The 22,313-nt window shown below is 45.1% G+C and overlaps 1 protein-coding gene across 3 annotated transcripts in view; it reads right to left on the bottom strand.

Moving 5' to 3' along the window:
* LOC119375706 (uncharacterized) overlaps positions 1 to 22,313 on the bottom strand; it is a 91,052-nt gene that overhangs the window by 9,622 nt on the left and 59,117 nt on the right. For 2 of the 3 annotated variants that reach the window (XM_037645900.2, XM_037645901.2), the window contains 3 exons: positions 18,908 to 19,014; positions 17,310 to 17,430; positions 8,741 to 8,835 (listed from right to left, as the gene is read on the bottom strand). In XM_037645900.2, coding sequence (XP_037501828.1) covers positions 8,770 to 8,835; positions 17,310 to 17,430; positions 18,908 to 19,014 — 294 coding nt within the window. In that variant the 3' untranslated portion in view covers positions 8,741 to 8,769. Of the gene's footprint in view, positions 1 to 8,740; positions 8,836 to 17,309; positions 17,431 to 18,907; positions 19,015 to 22,313 lie in introns of those variants that run through there. The other variant, XM_049410850.1, reaches the window with a different exon arrangement.

The following is a 22,313-nucleotide window of genomic DNA, read 5'->3' on the forward strand; positions in this document are numbered from 1 at the left end:
CGATAGCGTGATCGGGCCCGGTGCGCATGCCTTCTCAACTGCTAGCCTCCCGACGCCGACACCGGTATTTCTGCGAAACGAGCTCTTTAACCCTGTCGCGTTCGGAAAATGAGCCGGAGATTACGCACAAAAACGTCCATTCTGGCGTGAAGCGCGAACGGCGACGAATGGCCTTGACCTTGAACCGACGAGCTTCGTTGGAGAGCGCGGTGAGAGGGACGCGCGCATTTTTTTCTTCTCCGCTAGTGGACTCTCATACCGAGGGCGCGTGAGCGCTGTGCCCGATTCCGTGACTTTATAGGACGCCCCAGCGAGCGCAGTTTCGCCTCCTCAGAATTCTTGCTCCGTGCCCATGACCACGACCTTAGCAGGCGCACCACTTCAGCCTGCTGAGCAATCACGGCGTGTCGCATGCAGGCCAATATAAACGCTCAGTGCAAACATGCAGCTTAATTCTGTTTACAGTGAGCCGTGACAAGAATGTACTACAATCAGCTGAATTAAACACCTAGTACTCCCGGTACGTAAGCCCACATGCTCCGCTGCTGTCCACATTACAAATAGTTGACTCGGAAAGCCAGCGCGCAATCTCGAAACGTACAGCGGCTGTCTATTTGTTGTAACTTCGGTTCACAAACGAATTCCCTCTCAAATGAGCACGATCATCGCGTTTCTCCCCGTTATAGTTCGTAATACTGTGTACGACAAAAATTGCTTCAAGGTGAGAAGACCGCGAAAGCACTGCGACCAGGGGCGTAGCCAAGGGGGGGGTTGGGGGGGGTTCAACCCCCCCCCCCCACCGAAATTTTTCATTTTGCCTGCGTATATAGGCACGCACACATAAAAACGCACGCACGAACATACATAAAGTATGGTTGAACCCCCCCCCCCCCCGAAAAAATTTCTGGCTACGCCCCTGACTGCGACGAATTGCCATAATCCACCCTTGATGCCTCTGCTCCTCGCACTGCTTGCATTGGAAACGGTAGAACTTGAACTTTTGTGACAGTTCACAATGCAGCAGGACTGCATGCCTGCTTTCGAGTACGACGAAGGAGCGGCACCCATAGCGTGAAAAATGCGAGTTAAAAGCCCCGGGGAGTACGTTCATCCGCGCGCGCAATGGGAAAACCAAGCAAGCGCGACCCGTTCGAGCTACCGGTTTCCCCTCTCTCTCCGCTGGGGCGGTGGACGGCGCTGCTGCGCAACTTGAGCGTTGGAGGCCTATCGGTATCCTTGGCGCATTTCCCTTTGTAGCGGCACCCGGTGGGCGATCAGGCGTACATAAATTGAAATGGTTTGCCCACAGTGATAGCGGTTAAGCCGTTATGCTGCTCTCTGGGGCGCGGGTTCGACCCCCGGCAACGGCGGCCGCATTTCGATGGGGGCAAAATGGAATAACACCTGTACTTACATTCAGGCGCACGAGAAAGAAGTCCAATTCGTCGAAATTAATGCGGTCCCAATTATGGCGTGCTTCGTAATCGTGGTTCTGGCACATGATGCCTTGAACAGGGGTCTCAAACACGCGGCCCGCGAATCTTTCGCTATCGGCCCGGCCCGCACATGTATCACGTCCCATTTTTTAAAATCAATTATATGGAGTCTCGACGGCAGGCCCGTAGCCGGGGGGGGGCTCCCCCCCCCCCCCGAAATTTTTATGATGCATGGTGTTTTACCAAAAATAATGAAAACAGGCGTTTTTCTCAAATAGTCGAGGTTTTCAGCAAGTGCCCCCCCCCCCCCCCGAAAAAAATTCCTGGCTACGGGCCTACTCGACGGGTTTTTGCCGTCGCCGTCATGTCCCGTATAAAGTCCAAATTGATAAGATCCCCCGCGCATCGTATGTTCAACCACGGGTAAAAGCGCGCGAGCGGGGGCGACGAACGCGGCCGAAGCAGAGATCAAACGTGCCGACCCATATCCGTCGCTTGGAGAGCGCATGCGATAGCATTACCCCGCTCGGGAGGCCTGCCGTCGAAACAGACAGGAAACGCCCCGCCCGTCTTGAACGAGCATGAAAAGACGCGAGGGAGGGGGGGTGTCGCTCGAGCAGCAACTTTGAACTTTGATTCTCGGAGCGCGGTCGCTGGCGCGCGCGCTATCTCAGAAGCAACCAGCTGGCGCCTCGTATACCCCTTCTACGTGCTGCGCTCTCAACGCGAAGTGACTATGCCGAAAGAGCATCTCTCCCTGGAGCGGCCGTATTCTCTTACACCAGCATTTTCTAGTTACGCGAGATCGAATACAAACGACTTAGCTGCCAGCCTCACTTCGTATACCACCACAATTTGTTGCTATAGCATTCACTGCTTTGCCCTTGCGGTGAAAGACTTTTCTTAACACTTTCGTGACCGCGCCTATTCCCATCGATAGTATGTTATCGATGACTTCAAGATCAAGTTTTGGCACTCTCTGAGCGGTTCTGGACAGCTAACGCAATACAAAGCATAAAATAACATGTTTATCACTTTTGTTTGCGAGTTTGTTTTTTCCACCGCGGGGAGATTTTTAAAGCTCGTTCGCAGTCGGGTAGGTGAGCGCTCGTTGTTTCGGACTTCGCGTCGACGCCGCTCGCGGGTGCTCCACAGAAACGGCGAATTTCGACGGATTCCGATTAATATGAGCGGTAATCTCTGGATGATGGTAGCACCACAGACACAGAAGACGACTTCGATTCGCCAGGCTTCAGCACGGACGGCGAAAGTGCGTCAAACCTCCCGGAACATCAGCAGCTATCCGCCGTAAGTTTCGTCTTCTCCTCGGGTCGTTTATCGCTGCCGCGCGTCGATGTAAACGTATCCGGTGTGTTCTAAAAATAACAGCTATTATCTGCAAGGTGTTAACTTCGTTCGGGCGGGAGCATTTGGCGCCGGCTGCAGAAAGAGCGCAGTTCTCTTCGCGAAGACTGCGTGGAGCACACTTTGACCCAACGCTCCGTGTGCTGCGCGGCGGCGTCTTTGTGTTGTTTTTTACCGCAGAAGTCGTCAGAGAGATATGCAACCACACAGGTAAGTATGCGTGGATGCATACTTTCGAAAAGCCCGCATACAGTGAGAGGGACGGATCTATGGAGGGAGGTTACTGAAAAGAAGATGAGCAAGTTCGTTTCACTCCATGTGTACATGGTAATCGTTGAAGTCCAGCGCTTGCATGGGTGTTGGTGTCGACGACACATATTTCCAGGCCTCCGTCCACCGTCAGTGATGCCACGGAAAAAGGTTCAAGGGCTTTTTTGAGTGTCTCGATCTGAAGAAGACGACCGTCGCATCCCATTGAGAATCTTCACCCCGTGTCTTCTCTATTGCAACACATGTACCGATTTTTCTACGCTATCTTTTAAACCCCCGTCGGAGCCTTTCAGTGGATGAGAAAATGGTGAAATGTGAAGGTCGGTATGGTATTCGGCCAGTATATGAGCGAGAAAGAGGTCGAATGAGGGTACAATTATGGATTTTTGCAGATTTGGAACAAACTCTACCTGTCATTTCAACAAATACACAGAAATATTGAAAAATACCAGAACTGCAAAACTATGCTAGGAAAGTTTGAACAAAATAAATTTTTTTTCCCGAAACATGCGCAGCCAGCCTTTGTTTCACCGCGTCGAGAACCTGCATCGCGGGGTGTGGCATGATGGGCACTAGTGCCTATATATTGTATTTATGTAATAATTCTGTGCACTTACAGAGCTTATATTTCCACTATTATTCTACGAGGGCTTTGCGTTCAAAACGTATATTTCGATTTTTTAAAACGTTGAACCATTGCAGTGTAGCATTGATGTTTTTATGAATCCTTTCTTTCTGATGCATTTTTCTTGATAATATTTTTATTGAATTCGAAATAAATTTGTTGTTTGGAATTAATACTGTTTGGAAAGACCAATTCTTCCTCTATCATTTGATACCCTACACGTTAGCATCACTTATATTCTATGGCAGGAAAAAAATATTTCCTGGACTACGCCAAAACAACCGATTTTTGCGCGGTCACGAAAGGTGTTAATAAGTATGTGACAGACGTGACTGGTATCAAGCATCCTTTTCGTGTGGCCATCCCATCCGGTCACCATGTGTAAAAATAAACCATACAACAAACACAAATCTGCGTCCAGATTTGTTATTCTGGAGATCAGTATCGATATGTTTCTTGAACCTGACGCTGACTCCCTTCCAAACCTGACCCATATAGAAGATATGGAAAAGGCCTTTCAAATGGCGACGGTAGCCCACATTTCACTCAAACAGTACCCCCCTTCCCGCGTGTGCTCGAAGGCCAGGCTTAGGCTCTTCAATAAGTGGGCCCAAGTCCACAGATTGAAGCCCGAGTCCAGCCCCGCCGAAAAACGCTTCAGACGGACCGCGGCCGAGCCCGTGTAGGCTAGTGTAGTAAAGTTGATAGTCGGGCGAGTTGGTGACAGTTCATTTTTACCTGTGAAGCAGCACTTTAAGCATCGTTTTCTCCCTTTAACAGCGTTTGAAGAGCTCGTTTCGCAGAATTCTGGTGTCTGTGTCTTTGGCTGGAGCGAAAATTAGAGGTAGATGCAAATAAAGATATGAGCTGGCGGGCGTCCGCACTGGCTTTCTGAAAGTCCGAAAAAAATGAAGTGCCAATGCGTTTCCGCATCCGAAATTTCAGACGTGCCTTATATACATTACCTTTAGAACAAGGCGGGCCGTAACCTTTTTCAGCGCTTCGTATTGTTAGGCTCTTCTGTGTCTTTCATCTTTTGCGCTGTCGAAAGGAAAGTTACCTTAGAATGCACAAAGTTGCGCGACTGAGACGGACAGAAGGCAGACACGATGAGACACACGCTTAGTGTCTTCCTTCTGTACGTGTCTCAGTTGCGCAACTTTGTGCATTCTAATCACAAACCAACAGGCCAAATTGCAGTCTCAGTGAAATGCATTACCCTTTGGGCCATGTCAACTCGTCGAAGGTGCGCCATCATATCATAAGTGTGCGAATATGGTCCGAAAATGCGCTCAAGGTCATCAACGGAGCGCTTAGTAGCTTCTAGCCCCTTTGTCCGGCAGTGACAAGCAGCTACTGAGCAGAAAAGAGGAGCAGCTGTCTCCAGACATTCAGCAAATAAGTAAAAAAGATAGGTCATAAAAGCTGCATCATTTAATCACTTCTACATGTGCCAGCCACCTTACATGGGATGGCTTCTTGCACCCTTTGGAGCATTACAAGTGTGCACAAGTTATTATTTCGGCCTGCATTTACAGCAGCGATAGCAAAAACTATTTACAACAGTGGCATCGAAAGACGAGCATTTCAATTCCCAGCACAAGCCACAGAAATGCTGCCAAGGTACTCTCATCCTCATGGAGAAGTTCTGCATGTCCAAAAGAACAAATTAAATTCTTGCATGGCTACAAGGACAAAGATTTGCACAAGTTCACTAAAGCATCTTGGCATCTCGGCACTACAGTCTCACAAGCCTAGCCCACAGTACAGCGCCTGGTCGATGTCCCACATTTGAGCATTCTGGTAACCACTATGCAGTGCTACGAAAAAAAAAATGATACAATAAGACAGCGCTAGTTCACATCAGCACTCTTACCATACAAACATTAAAGTAAAATGCAGATGGCTTCACCATCATGCACTTTACATGTTCAATGTGCATTTACATGCTACAAAGATGTTCGGCTAAGAAAAGTGGATATGAACACACCTGCTAGAAGTCAATACAACAAGAGAAACAGTGCTAAACAATTTAAAAGGCTATTAAATACCTGACTGAAGGTAAACACAACAGAGGAGGACATGAAAGAAATAATTTCAGACCATACCACAGTCAAGCCAAGCACATTACAGGGCTCTTGAGAGCATAAATCACAATGAATTGGATGGATGGAAGATGGCTGCAACTACCATCAATACAAGATAAATCTGAAACTGAGGTACATCTTGTTCATTAACTGCACTTGACATCCATAAAGACAATAGCTCCCGATGTATTTCACTGCACGACGCTAAACACAAGTAGTGGGCACACATATGTACACGAGGCTCAAGCTAAGGCTGAACAGAAGAAAAAAAAGAGGTGATTTACAGCAAGACTGCTTCATGCAAAAATTTGTAACCTGTCTATACATGATCCAACCAGTACCATACACCAAAGTAATGAGTGTGCCATGGCTTTTTATACTAACCGGGTTAAGGAAGTCATGACTAAACATCAAGTTTGTGATGCAATTCCCTTTCATTCCAGCAAATTTAATTTTCATTACCCCACCTAACCCTCTGCAGTCCTTGGCTGCACTTCCCATCTTTGTATGGTGCAATTTATCAAACCTAGTTTCCAATGCCTGGAACAAGGCCCAAAATAAATGCTGATGTGGCACAGTCAATTGTGATGAAACTACAAAAATCTACCATAGAGCCAGGATAAACTTTGGACATGATGGCAATGCAATGAAGACCACCACTGTACTGTGGCCTATACACATGAGGATCGCATTTGGCTTTCAAATGGAACATTTTCCTACTGGTAATCGAGTTTCCACTGAACCGTTAAGTTCTGGCCAGACATATGGTCTGGTTTAGCACATTTTACAGACTCTATAATGAGAATATTTTTGAATAACAATTTGTGCTGAAGTTAGACAAGGCTAAGAACCACTCAAGTGACCCATAGCCAATTATGGGCATGCTGCATGAAATTTCTGCAGAGAAGAAATGTGATGGCGGTGCCTTCAATTTTGAACTTTTAAAACCAAAACTAAGAAGGCATTGGCATTCTGCTGCATCCTACGTGTCATTAACACATGACATCTCTACAAAATGCAACACTGAGCTTGTCCACGATTGTTGACATTGGGGTGAAACACGTACAGACATGTTGCACATGTTAAGAGAAAGCTATGGCTTAGAGTTGCAAGCTAAATGAAACCACGCCCAAAGTGTACAGCAAAGTAATATTGCAGTATTCTGGATCTACGCTGTAAATGAGACATCGAACAGGCATGCTTTAATTTTATACATCTGTGCCTAACTAACATTTTGGATAATGTGTGTTGAAGCATCTTCAATGCGTTCAGGACCAAGCTGGGTATGCACAGAAGTACAGTACTCGCGGATTCAAACGCAACACCGAATTTTTTCTTTTGTATAACTACTGGTATGTCCAATTGCTCGAGATAATCGCCTTATGTCCCGACGAATTTGGTCTCTAAAGATACTGTCGGCTCTGATCTAAGTGTTCGAGTTGAAATTACACTGATACAATCCGAACTGAAGACTGGAAATGAAAGTTTGTGCTTTACTTAGCCCTAAATTGTCCTGTTTCAATCCGCGAGTACTGTATATTGCACAGAGCTGAAGTCTGCATGCACCCTTTAAAAAGTGACAAGAAAACCTTGACAGATGAAATATGACATTTTTGCAATTTACACATAAAGGAGACATCAAACATCGAAAAACTGAGGTTGCCAAATGATGTTCTTGCACATAAACACCCAAAAAAATAGCAATGAAAGACAACAGCAGCCAAGGGCCAATGGGGTAGACAGTGCAAAAGCTTTCTCCATGTATTTTTAGGCTGTGAGGTGAAAGCAGCAGCATGCCCTGTTCCATTTCTTACATATTCAGCTGTATGTGCATTCTATTATGGGAACAGGCACAACAAGATATGTCAATAGCAGTAAAAGCAGATAAAATTGGCATTTGCACTAATACACTGTAAGGAGTGACTTTTGACTCATTTACATAAAATCTAGAAGCAATAATGTAAACATAGAATGCTTAATGCAATGGCATAAGAGTTTATATAGTTATGACTCCTAGTGCTGACTGCGTCACGGGTGAACTGCACATGTGATTGGGCCATGCAAATGCTCGTTACAGTGGATAGCTACCCAATACTTTGTTCCACCAGAGGCATTAATCCAATTCATCAAGGAGCCAGATCCATCGCAAGGCAGCTCAATTTTACAAAAGCTGCAAAGATCCAAGGTAATGTATGACAGGCCCATTGAACTAAAGTAGAGAAATAATTATCACTAAAGGCACCCCTTCCCCATCCCTTTCACATCAGCAGGTTCACCATCGCAGATGCACACCTTGTAACATGATAATCTTTATAACACAGACTTATTCCTTAGCATGGATTTAACATTTATTCAGAGAATTGTTTGAAGCATGGTGTTTGCTGGCTGATAACCCTACAAGCAAGTATTTGGTGTCACTTTCGTGCATGCACAATAGAACAGCCCAATTGTTGGCAAGAATATAGTGCTACTGTGTCCACTAAAAAGAAGCAACCAAAATATAGTCCAACTGAAGTTCAAATGCGTTAACAAATTAGTAATGCAGTACAAAAAGATCAAAAGCTTGCACTTTGTTTACGTAAGTACCCAAAAAGAGCAATAATGAATGTTCTCTAGCAATGCCCAAATGAGCTCTGGTTGTCAATAGGGAGTTTTATATTTTGTGACTGGGCAAAACAAAGGACCTTTACATATGTTTGTGTTCTTTTGTACACCCAGCAGTCTGCATCCCTTTAACCCGAAGATGCAAAATCTAAAACTATTCACACCAAACAGGAGTGAGAAGTGGACAGCTTATGAAAGCATCAAAGCGCTTCAAACAAAGAGGTGCATAAAACACAGACATTCCTTAATCAGCTAAGACATTTAGGCAGTGCCAACAAACAAGTGAAACCATAAATTAGTGCATCTCAAACATGACATGACAAACCACTGTCGAAGTAATTATAGTGCAGCTGTGGCCAGAGCTGAGCATGCCTCTTCCGGTCTATTTGGCTTTGACTTGGTTAAGGAGATCGTCGTACAGTTTTGTCAGTTCTGTATTCTCTTCATTCTGTGAAAGCAAGTTGAAGGTAAATTTACAATAATGTAAGAGACTAACTAGCCTGAATTTTATTCACATGTGAAATGCTGCAACTTTACACATCACATACGAGCAAATATTGGTTGTTTCAGGGGACACTGGAATTTTAGACACAGGGCAGCTGAGGTTAAGAAACTACTCATTTACCTGAAACATCTTGTTCTGGGAAAAGCATGCATCTAAAAACAATGTTTCTCAAAACAGGCAGCTGTAAAGAAATGCTTGCCCTGCAGTGACAAATTGGCTGTACACATTTTTATGTGTGGTACTGCCACCTTCAAAAACACCAGAGGCAGGCACGCAATGTGAAGCAAAGATAGCAATTTAGCAACAGATAAGAAAAAACACTTAATATTTTCCTACACACAGCAAGGAAAGCGGCCAAAGATTTATAGCAGTAAACTTTGCTCATTGGAGCAGGTATTGTCCATTTTGGAACAGAAGACATGCATTTCGGAGCAGCTCCAGAAAGCGCAACGAGTGTGAAGCGTAGGCAGGTTAAAAAAAAAAGTTTTCTTTGACGTGGCATGATGCTATATTGCTGCACACCGGCGGTGTTCTAACTAAACAGACAAAAAAGAAAATGACAGCTTAACATGAACAGCCCGGCCCCACTTTCAGGTTCACAGGCTCATGAATTTTTCTTTGTTGATGTAGTGAACAAGTAACGAATGTTTAAATTGCATCAGCGAACTTTTCATAACGTACGACGCCAAAGCAAAGGTTGCAGAGTACAAGCACTTAAAAAAGGATTGCATAAAAAGGGAGTCTTTCTGCTCCGCAACAATAATAGTCATCTGGCTTGCTTGTGTTTCCTTTCTTGAAAACTCACCGCTGGCCTTTCCTCTCAAGAATGCTATATCACGCTGATAACGTGCATGTCGTTCATGACCTGGAAGTGCCAGGCGTGCGGCAATAATACAAGGAAAGGCATGCAAAACAGACTATTATTGTTGTGGGACAAAAGTATTTTTTTAGAGTGCAGTGAGCAGTAACAGACGACTGTTTAAAGCAACTTATGCCTTGCATTGTATTTCCTTCCAAAAAAAGCAACAATAAGAATGCTTCCAAAGTATTAAAAAAAATCATGAGACAGGCATGCCCAGGCCAGTGATATGTAAACCTCATTAGTGGCGTGGTCTTATATGTGAACTTCACCATTTTGTATGTTTTTATCTTATGCATGCGTGTGATGTAACAAGTAGGACTGACAGTTGGGCGAGGCATGGCATATTCAAAATAAAAAAGATTCATGTATCAGCTTTCCTTTGGTCGCATTGCAGCATGAAGAATCCTGCATCTTAATGGAAAATTTGTTTTTTTTTTTCTGGTTTTTTCCTTTGGTTGGCATAGCCGCATGAGTGTATATATTTGTTCTGTGAATATGAATAAACTTCAGTTGCAAGCCGGCGCTTGTGTTCGTGTGGTAAAGTCTCTGTCGCGGCGTTTTTTCTGAATAATGCAATGCAACAAGGCCTTGTGAAAGGCCTTTGCGAACAATTTGCAATCACCCTTCCACAATTCATGCAAGGGCAATCATGCTTTTGCCAGAGAAAGCAGGAATATCACCAATGAAACAAGAGCAACAAAACAGTTCCCTTTCAGATCACTGAAAGCGGGACTCTGGCCTTCCAATATAATGGAAGGCCAGCTCCTTCTTCCCAGTGCAAGAAGCTATGTTTATGTTGTTTTACTATGTTTATGTTGACAATAATGCTACCTGTTACATGGTAGGCAAAGTCATTTCTATTTTTTTTAAATAGAAATACTAGAAACAAAATAATCATACAAGACCAACACCCATCAAACATATAGTGAAGTGTTTTTAATGTAATGCCAGCTCTTAAGTTTTAAATTAATGGCAAATTCACTTCAAATTGAGAGTGCAGTAGAACCTCATTCATACATTCTACGAAAAAAAAAAAAAAAACGTGGAGAAAGAGTACTAATTAGTAGGGGTGTGCGAATAGTGAAATTTCACCTCGAATCGAATAGTGCCGAATAATGGCCAGAGAAATCGAAAATCGAAAAGTACGTAGATTTACACGAAACTTGTACCGCCAATTACAACAAGACAGGGGAAAAATCAGGGACCCTACGGCTTGGTGGCAGCTTTCTTGTGCGCTTGTTCGGAAGGGTATTTTTCTTCTAACGGCTAAAAGAAGGGGGTCCCGTAGCTAGTTATTTTCCCCTATGGTTGCAGGTACAGCTTCAATTGTGCTTCATCTATGGTTGCGCAATTGTGCTTTATCTCCATGGGTACTTGGGGCCCAACAATCTTCGGGCGCCCGTTCACAGCAGCGTTTTAACTACGTGCCGGAACAATGGGAGTTTTTGGACGAGTGGTGCGGTGCGGCAGTGACGACTGCACAGCATGAACAAATTTTCATATGTGAATTCAACCACTGAGGGTTTCATGGGCCGAATTCAGGATGTATTATGGCGCCTGCGGCATACGCAACCTATAGACCGTTTTCACGGAGAGGAGGAGCGTAGCCTCGAACCGGTGTATTTTCACCACTTTCTCTCTCTCCACCTCGGCCGACCGCTGCCGCTGGTGTGTGCGGATTCCCGAGTTTTGCACTGCGTGGTGCGTGAGAGGTCAGCGTGTGTCCATTTTTCGACGCGCTGAAACAATTGTGCTGCCGCAAATCGAAATGTCGGACGAGAACAGGTCGACAAGCTACCACTGCGCTGTGTTTGGCTGCGGCAACAGCTACGGAAGCCTGAAAGACTGGCAGCCAAGGCATGCGAAGTGCACAATGTTTTTAAATGACTTCGCTTCTCTCAGGTCGCACGCCTTCTTCTCGGACAAATAGTATATTATTACATGTGGTGTCTGCACTTATGGCCATTTCTCCAAGTCACCACACCATTGTGCTTGGGTGCTGGTACACTTTATCATCTGCACCAAAGAGAACCAATGTCAAGGCTGACGATTAATACACAAAATGTTTGGCACATGATTTACAATGCCTGCGGCTAGAAAATGTTCCATCTTAGTGCGTGCAATTTCGAGATTATTGAATGAGCACTTTTCAATCTACATGACAAAGGCCCGCACGACATGTGTTCTTTGGCGTAGGTACGCGTTTCTAACGTTTCGTCGAGAGCACGTTCTTTCTCGACTTGTCAATTTTGTGACGATAACTGGGGTAGCGTTATGACAACCGCATTTTTTTTTTCGCGCGGCAGCCTGGGTGTCGTGAATAATCGGCCCATGTTCGTTAAAGCCAGGTCGTTACCTGGACACGTGCGCTCGTCGTAATGCTTCTGAAATATTCGCCAGAAAACAAATTGACAATAATGTTAGCAAAAACGAGCGCCCCTTCGGCGTATCGCTAGTGGCGGCGGCTCGCGCCGAAGCGAACTTACGGCATGCCACGCTTCCGGATGTGCAACAGGTTTATTTTTATTTTATCATCGGTGTTGTTTCTACGCCGAATTTTGAGCTCACATGTCGTACTTCTGTTCCTTATCCTATGCAAGGATCAGAGGCCACAAGCTACGACGGCGACACGAATAAACACGCATCGGTGTTTGTGCTCCTGTCGTTCCGTGAACATTGTATTACAACGTGCCAAGCGGAACCAAAATGGTCTGTTAGGGATTAGAGTTACGTTGAACTTGAATAATCACGGCACGGAAACCCGGGAGCCATCTTAAACACTAATGCGCGCACCTACCCTATTGAAACGTTCCGTATGCCATTCCAATAATTCCATATGTTGCATACGTAATCCATATGTTTTCGTATATTGTCCATATATTTTTCATATGTTTCAGTAAGATTCTTGCGGAAACATACGGAATTATTGGAATGGCCATACGGAACGTTTCAAAAGGGTAGCGCGCAGCCGAACAATGGCCTACGTGTTCGCTCGTCTCTATTTATGTTTCTCCGACTATACTTCGACAGTTTTCCTAAATGTTAACGCTCTTTTATAGTGATTATTCCAAGAACCTCACTCGGCCAGCTATAACAAAACATACGAAGCAATTACCAATTTACACATCCTGCTTAAGAACTGCATTGGCATTCTACTCATCGTCGGCGCTGCTGCGAGAACGCCTCGTGGGCCGCCGCTGCTTGCTGTTTCAACCATTTTGAAGCTGCAAGCTTAGCGATTATTTATCAGCGCCTTTACACTCGAAAAGCATTGCCCTGTTTTGCCCGTGTGCCGCGAAGAACAGCAATACCTCGTGAACCGAGCGCATACGCTGCATACACCGCCGCGGAACCCCACACACCGGAAGGGCGGCGAAACGTCGCAGACGATAGACGGCGCTGCGGCGGTGGAGTGCTTTAAAAATGGCAGCCTCCTTGTGAAATTGGTGTATAGGCAAGAAACGTCCATGCCTACATCTCAGAGGCAAGGTTGTGAAGAAGAGCATGACAGTTCTCTTTTTTTTTTTACATCTGGAAATTACATAATCGCCTTTAAAATAAACACGCGCTCGCTTTTGTACGAGGATATCGGTCAAAGTTTTAACGAAAGGCATACTGTACCGATTTTAGTGTTAGCTTTGGCCACCCAACCCTAGCCAAGTTGCATCGTTGGCCTTTGTCTCTTTTTAGATATTCATCCTGTCGAATTATTCGAAGCTTCGAATACTGGCTATTAGAAAGTCAAATCAGTTTATTCAGTTCGATATTATTCAGTTAGATATTATTCGATTCGAATTCGAAACTAATATTCACACACCCCTACTAATTAAGAAAGCGTACAATTCCAATTCAAATTCGATGAAACATCATGCAGTTTTGCTTGATAATGATATGAGCATTGGCACCAGGAAATCGTACGAAATGGGAATGTATCAACGAGGTTCTACTGTACTTATTAACTCTTTCACTGCCGGCTTTTTTTGGCACTGCTGCACACTCCATGCTGGTTTTTTTTTGCTGCACGTTATGCGGAAATTTTCTGTTAGCAATGCAGTAGGATGCTGTTAAGGACATGTAGACATCTTTGTCGGAGATTATCTCATCAAAACAAAAGTAGTACTCATTGTAAGCCATGAATTAGCTAAATAATTTTTAATAAGTTAATAAATAATGACCTAGTAATTCAGAGTGGCAGAGCAAGTAATTATCCATCTTATTTGGAGTCTGAATTCATCACGAGCTCCTCAACTTCTTCGTCTGTCAAATAGCACACGCAGGTGGCACACTGATTCGCCATGGCTGTGCTGCTAAGACGCTGGCAAAGGGACGCAGGTTGAGAGAGAGAATAAAACATTTATTTGGTTTTCAGTGAGCAGAACGCTGATGTGGAAGCATACGCACCATCCGTTGTCAAAAATTTCACTACAAGTTATATTTGTTTATATGTTCTCTCCATGAACGGCAGGACACACATGAATTTTTTTTACGAGAGTTTACTCGCAAGTGGCAGAGAGCAATTTAAAGAGGCAAAACGAGTACAGTCTGGTTTGCATACCTGCCAAGTTTGGAGAAACGGAATCCGGGAGATTTACTTAACGGGGGGGGGGGGGGGGGGGGAGTACTGAGATAGCAATTATACGGACATTAGGCAGTTTTAGAATAGCGTGCGCAAAGCTGTGCATTGGCTTCTTGCGCAACTGCGCATGCGTCGTGCGCTAACCGCTTGCGGGTTCCCATTAGGCAGTTTTAGAATGGCGTACGCAAAGCTTTGCGTTGGCTTTTCGTGCAACTGCGCATACGTCGTACACTAACCGCTTGCGGGCTCCCGTTAAGTGACGGAAATAGCGGGCCGCAAATGCTAACGCTAACTTAGCGTACGCTATTCTAAAACTGCCTACTGTCAGCGGGATTTTGTGGTCGCCGCTGATGTGTACAGAGTCCAAACCGATAACATCGCTTGCACATCATCTGTTTCAGGTGCGAGTAAAAGTGCGCTAGCACTACGGACGAACGCAGTTGAAGCAGAGATGAAACGACCCGGCCGTCACCGTTGCGCGAAGGGCACATGCGATAACATCGCTCCGCATGCGAGGCCTGTCGTTGCTTGCTTACCAGTTATTTCGTCAGGCAAGGGACCATAAGGGGCGCCGTTGAGACGGGGACGGTCGCGAGCGCTGGCGAACGCGCTATCTCGACAGACATCGGTAACGGCTACCCTTTTAAGTGTTGCGCTCTCCACTTAAAGGGACACTAAAGGCAAATAACTTATGTCAGAGTGAAAGCCCAATGTATGACAACTTCTAAAACGGCAATATTATCAACAGCAGTGCCCTACTTACCGAGAAATTAAGCTAAATGTATCACATGATGAGCGCCACGAGTGGGACATTTTCGAAGTGATCCCGATGATGTAGGGAAGTCGGCCTACAATAAATCACTAGTAATCAAACTAGCAGCAGTAAAAAAAGAACATTCCGAGCATCAAAAGACCTAATAAAATGCTGTTTGTTCGTTTCCGCTTGATTCATGGAAAACAAAACCTCCGTGGCGTTGCCATGGGGAACGGCGCGCGTGGTTCAAAGGTTCCGTTTTCGCCGAACTGCGCCTCGCCCGTCTCAGTGGTAGTTTCGGGATCGCGTACTGCCGTGTGTGTTTTGCGCGCTCGTGAAAGTCGCTCTGACAGAAAGTTCGACAAAATGCCGCATGCGTGTGATATTGCCGGATGCCCGAATGGTGCACAACGCCAGTGCTGCAGCAAGGAAACCGGTGTGTCTTTTCACTGGATGCCGCGGAATGAACCCTTACGCTCGAAGTGGCTTAGAGTCATGCCATTGCGCCAGTGTGCTAAACAGTCTGCGCGTGTGCTCGCTGCACTTTCGTACTGAGGATTACGAGACCAACCGCAACTTGGCGACGGCTTTCAATGTGCCCATGCGAGCAAGTCTTTGCCGCAGCGCCGTTGTTGCTACTGTGGGTCCCGCTACTTCCGCTCGGCTGCTACTAGTGTCGGCGGCCGCGCAGTAAAAGCGGGCAACGTTGGGCACGGCAGCAGTGACGTATGAAAGTCGTATTTTCAGGTGGGAGATTTGAAGCGCGCTAACGCGATGCGGACCACTAAAAACGTGATTTAATTTCAAAATAAGCACTTCCTTGGCATAAAAGCAGCACTACGAGGTTTCTGGACCGCTATTTCAGCAATCAACGTCGACTTAATATTTGCCTTTAGTGTCCCTTTAAAGCAGTAGTGAAGAAATTCTGAAGGAGAGTTAATTGTGGGATAGATTTGTGTGTACAAAAACACCATCTACGAAATATTAACGGCTGATATAACCTATAACACATTTAGGATCAATCTTTAAATTGCATGCTGCGCATTTGTACGCGGAACGTCCCACCTCGTGTCACGACATCAAACAACAGCCACCTGCATCACGAGCTTGTGTTGGCGCCATAATTCTTGCGAGCGCTCTCTCCTAGCGAAAACAGAGCGCACCTTTTTTTATGTACTTATATGTACGCATCACAGGCAAGACGCGGCTGCAGCGCTATGACACGTTTGCATTGGCAGCACTGCGGCACAAAGTGCACAGCTACTTCATGCGCAATGCAGCTGAGTTGAACCTTTCTACCATCGTTAAAAAAAAAGTAGAAGAATCCTTTCGTCCTTTCTACTACGTGGCTAGACAACTTTTCATATGTGGCCAGACAAAGCACTGGACGCGCAGGGCAGAACTGGATTTCCGGGAGATTTTCCTATGACCCGTACAACCGGGAGAAACGTTCAAAATCCGGGAGTCTCCCGGGTAATCCGGGAGACTTGGCAGGTATGGGTTTGGCAGGGCTTGTGCATGTGTAATCTCGGGATTGGCAGTGAAGGGGTTAATACCGATAATGAACAACGGGAAAATCATGGGGACAAAAAGTAAACACTGGACAAGTGCTGCCTGTGAGTGCGATGAAACGTGATCATTCTTTCCCAATGCGATTCCTAAACACACAAGCGTGGCTACTGTGTAATGTTAGACTATGGAGTGCAGTGCTGGCACGTGGTGGTGCCCAGTGGCAATAAGCACGTCAGGTTTAATGCCGCTCTTGATTTATGTCAGCTATTAGTCAATAGCATGCCATCTGCCGTTTGACGTCAAACAGCAAGCGCCAGCAGCTTCGAAGAGAGTGAGCACAGACCTCTGTATGAAAAGAGGGTGCCTGAAAAAATAATTTTGCGCTCCGCTTCTGAACACTGCTTGCCGCACATACTAACTGCAAGATTTGGCTGAGCTGTTCATAGCAGGATATGTTTTTCTACCTAGCCAGAGGGGTGGTTAATCCAATGAGAACCAATGAGAACAGTATCTACAAACCAGTATCTATATTTATATTCTAAATGAAACAAAATGCGAAATAAATAGGAAATTATAAAAGTGAATGCGTGAAGAATAAACCCTTATACAATATTTTCTACTGTTTGCGGCAGTTGACCTTTTGCTTAGCAACATAGTTTGGCGTGAGGATGAAATCCAAGGTAGCCAACAAGTCCAAGCTTAAAACTGCTCACCTTCTGTTCTAGTCGTTTTTCAAGACTGTTGATGGTCATAGTAGCCTTCTTGAGTTGACCTTTCAGAACAGTGATGTCTGCTTCAAAGTTTCGTTTCGTGTTTTCCACTTCTTTGTTGGCACTGGAAAAAAAAGGGGGGGAGGGGAGGAAAATCATTTCAAGTGGTATCTACAGAAAGCGTTTTTATAGGCAAAGGATTAAACACACAGAAAACAGCAGCGTGACACAGTGCACCTTAAGTTTTTTCAATGTTCCCAAACCTTTGTATTCTGTGTGCTACCGTATAAACGCGTGTAAGGGCCGCACCCCGTTTTTTTGAAGTGCATATTCTAAAAAAAAAAAAAAAATCGCGTAAGGGCCGCACCCACACTTTCCTCAACCAATACGTATTCAAAATGCGCGCGCGCGTAAGCTTCTAGGCGTAGTCGATAGATGGCGCAAGGAAACGCAACCATCATCATCGTCACCAGAGTATAAATATATATTTTTGGATTTTATTCGTGTTAAGATGTTCGTGAAGTGGGCTAAAGATTTTAACTTTTTTATTAGTATTCATAGACCCGCCAACTAAAGGTTAAAGCAGGATTTTATCTTTAGCTTCTCACATCTCTATACAAACGCGCTATCGGCGTTATCCGTATCGGCATTAGCATCACCAACTTTGGCATGGCGTTCACGTTGTTTGGTTTATGCAGTTCAGCTACGGTCCCTAGAAAATATTCTAGGGACCGTAGTTCAGCCAGCCATTTGCTGTAGTTTTCTGCACTGTTCGATGACCTTCGTGCTAGCTTGTTTTCTACACGGTGTTCACGTTTTGGCAAGATGGGCAAGTACCTGAATAGCTACACTGCTGGCTATAAGTTGAAGGTGATCGAGTATACTCTCGAGCATGGGAAACGTGCCGCCGGCAGAAAATTCGACGTTGACGAGAACTGTGTTCGACGGTGTGCTCAAAAAGAAGCCTTGCGAAACACCAACAGCACTAAGCGCGCTTTCCGAGGAGAGCAGTGGAAGTTTCCCGATTTGGAAGAAGACTTGCTCCGCTATGCAACTGAAGTGCGGAATGATGGTTTTGCACTCACAACGGACATGCTGCGTGTGAAGGGACTAGCCTTGGCGACTGTACTTGGGTGGATCCTATCTGCGTGGAGCTCGGTGTCGACAGACATTGTGTCCCGAAGTTTTAAAGTCACCGGGATATCTAACAGCTTGGATGGCACGGAAGATGACTGCTTGTGGGGTGCCGGCGCTTCGCAGCACACCATCTCATCTCGGACTCCAAGTCTGAGGAGTCGCCGAGTGACAACGATTGAGCACGTATGTCGCAAGAAATGTCGTATACTGCAATAAACGCTCTTCGTTCGCTAACTGGTGCGTTTTTACTTTAAAAAAAAAATGTCGCGTGTATGGGCCGCACCCTGAAAATTGGCACTCATTTCTCGAAAAAAAAGTGCGGCCCTTACACGCGTTTAAACGGTATTCGCCGTACGGGTGGTGTGTGCATCTTTCTGTGTTCCCTCCTTCAGTTTTCTGCATGAATTCCCTCCACGCAATATGCAAGGCTATAGATTTGTTAGTATCTACAAAGAACTACACACCCTTCAATGCTTTCCTCCGTTTTGGTCTTTATGATGTGAACCATGTGGCAGTTCTTCTCCAGGGCTTCATTAGCCTCCGTTAACTGCTGTTTCAGGACAGCTTCATTCTGCACACATAAAAATGAACAACCAGTCAGTATCACCAACAAATAATAATAATAAGACAAACTGTATTGGAGCCGACTATGCAGTAAATCCCATTTAATTGGGCCTTGCAACACTTTTTTCGAACGAGGTGAGAAAACGCTGCTGATCGGTAGTTGAGGCCCCTGTGAACATGCGAGCCAAATATTATAGCACAGCACACGGCAAGGAATTTACAATTACATTTCAAAGACAGCTAGAAATCACTCGCTCTTCTCTTGGCAAACTCCGCGATAGACTGGCCCAACTAAGTCATAGGTGGAGACACACGGCCATTGGCTGATTTGAGCATTTGGTGCTGCATAGTTACAGATTACACCAGCGTGCTCATGATCACCCAGAAAGTGAGGCGATGCACTCAAAGAAAAAAAGAAAAAGTGCTCAAGGTAATGATGCACTATGGCATGGTTTCCTACCCCTTTGTATGGTTAGAAGCCACGAGTGTGGCTAGAGGCCCTGAACCAGCTTTTCTCAAAGCCTTGGAAACATTTTGGAATGAGTGCAGTGTCTCGCTTTCCCATCCATACTTCACTCCAAAGGAGCAGGGCGGCAGCAGTGGCAATGCATTGATAACATGCGAGCATGGCCAAGTGCAAGCAGATGACTCACTTTCTCGTTAAAAAGCACAATTCTACAAGATTTGAAACTCTACCTACCACAGCCTGTTAACTGCATCACATTTGATGCACACAGTAACACTAGGCACCCAATCCAAACACGCTGCCTGGACACACTATTCGTTATGGTTATGGGAAACTTGCGAGCCATGTCGGGGAACAGTCGGTGGTGGCCACCCCACCTACGCTTGAAGAGATTGTTTCCGTTGGCAGAATGATAATAATAATAATAATATCCCAAACCACGATACCACGATACCACGAAACCACGTCCCAAAACCACGATATGATTATGAGAGACGCCGTAGTGGAGGGCTCCGGAAATTTCGACCACCTGGGGTTCTTTAACGTGCACCTAAATCTAAGTACACGGGCCTCAGACATTTTCGCCTCCATCGAAAATGCAGCCGCCGCGGCCGGGATTCGATCCTGCGACCTTCGGGTCAGCAGTCGAGCGCCATAACCACTAGACCACCGTGGCGGGGTTGGCAGAATGAGTTTTCACATCAAGCCAGAGGGATGCTTCAGGGCCCCTTTAACCTGTTCAGTGTTGGGTTTTAAGGCACACACAAAAGGGTGATTCCACGAGAGATTGAACATGCCTGTCCGGTCGATATTTTTGTTTTGCCTGGGCTTTTTATATGTTTTTTGGGCACATTCAAAGTGCATGGAACCGAAAATTTTATTTCCAAGAAACGCTTCCAGCACGGCAAAAAATATTTGAAGGTGGCGACGCGGGCCTCCTGTTTTTGCTCACTGCAATGTTTTTGGATTTCGCGGCCGAATTTAACGCAAACTCTTTTCTATATTTGACAATGTTTTGAAGTTTCTGTTTGAAATAGGAAAGGCGCCAAGGCGCCTCAAACTTAGCACACTTACTTGATTTTGGCCGTTTGCCATTTTTTCACATTTTCTTCCTTTTAAGGACGGCATAAAAAAAGCATGGATGTAATTCACAGTAATGCGTATTAAAACCAGCAAAAGAATTTTTCGACACATCATTTATAGTTCGCCCAAAAGACATTGCCGACTAGAAATACCATCTTGACAAGAAAGGGTGGTCCTGCACTAAGACGAAAGGAGCCCTTTTATCACAGGAAAGATGGTGTGCTATTGCGAAGACAAGAGGAGAAAAAGAAACCTACAAGCGTATGACAGGTGGCAAAAACAAAAGCTTGTGAAGCCACAGCACTCATTTGGGGACCAATCACCAGCGAAACTGTTTTCACGTTTCTGCCGATGGTGATGTTCTTTCTCAGACTCAGTCTTTCGACGCATTCTACGCTTTTGCTCTGTATTTGTGTCGCTGCTGTCAACATCTCCTCCAATTTGTTAGCTTTCTTTCTCTGATGTGAACATGCTGCACCGTTTTTAGTCTACTTCACAGCACAGCAGCACTAACACAAGTCCAGTGCTACCACGTGACATTCTGCCAGCTGTGCATTCTCCATTCTTTTTGTCTATCTTTTTGTTCGTTTCGTCTACATGTGGTCACGTGCCGGCCCAAGTACCTCTGCTGAGAACGCATGGGCTAGAGGTCAACAGTTTTGCTGTAAAAAAGAAAAGGGGTGGCCTTGTGCTACGGAGAAGTCTGCAAGCCATCCTCGACATCTGCGGGAGCATGCACGGAACCATGCTGCCGTCGAGAAGTAGCTCGGTGGCCAATAAGAAAATAATGAATAATAATAATTGGTGGGGTTTAACGTCCCAAAAAAAGAAAAGAATGAAGAATGAACCAAACCAATAGGAAGGAGAAAATACACTTCTGGAAAGACAACTGGTGAGATCACCTCAGAGATCACGAATTTCATGCTACTGTGAACTAACAGGTGGAAAGAGTGGAAAATGTACAGCTACATCAGTGGCACAGGAAGGGTTAACCGAGAAGGATTATGCAGCAGCCCACAAATGTACATTAAAAATTAAGTGATTGAAGCAACAGGCTAATTGTAAGCTCAGGTCATTACAGCTTTCATGGAGCTAGTGCTCCATATCTATAGCAAATGTTCCACATCGAAACACCGTCCTTCCTCAACAGTGGAAGTACTCAAATCCAACCTGCACTACGGGCCTGTCCAAGCCAGCCTGTTTGCTGAAAGATATTCTTGACAAGGCCATCACAACAGTCAACTTCTTAAGAGGAGCCACTGGTCTTTTAAGATGAAAAAGTCATGCAAAAATCAATTTTTGAAAAATATTTTTGTAACATAAAGGCATTGCATTGCCTCAAGTGCTGATTAAGTTTTCCACATGTTGGATGGATATCTGTCACAATAGCAATTTATGTGACCTAGACAACCTATATTTCCCCCGAAAAGAAGCACAAGAACTGAGCTTTTTCATGCCATTCTGCTGCTGCACAACAATTCAGCAGCAGTAGGCATGCAGGTTATATCATAGGTGGCTACTAATCATCTAGCAAAAATATTTCAATTTGTGTTAGATCCCTTTTAAAATATGCTTTCATTTTTTTTTGCACTTTCTCAAAACAAGCCTTTACTCGCCCTGCTTGTTTGGGGCAACAATTTCTCAATCTCTGGGATAGCTACAGCTGTGATGTCTTTTTTGCTATATGAAGCTGCTGCAAGCACTCCCCCCCCCCCCTCTAATTTTTTATTTGCTTTTGTTGTTGCTTGTTAGTAACC

This window comes from Rhipicephalus sanguineus, chromosome 1 (assembly GCF_013339695.2).
Source record: "Rhipicephalus sanguineus isolate Rsan-2018 chromosome 1, BIME_Rsan_1.4, whole genome shotgun sequence".
Taxonomy (NCBI): Eukaryota; Metazoa; Arthropoda; class Arachnida; order Ixodida; family Ixodidae; genus Rhipicephalus; species Rhipicephalus sanguineus.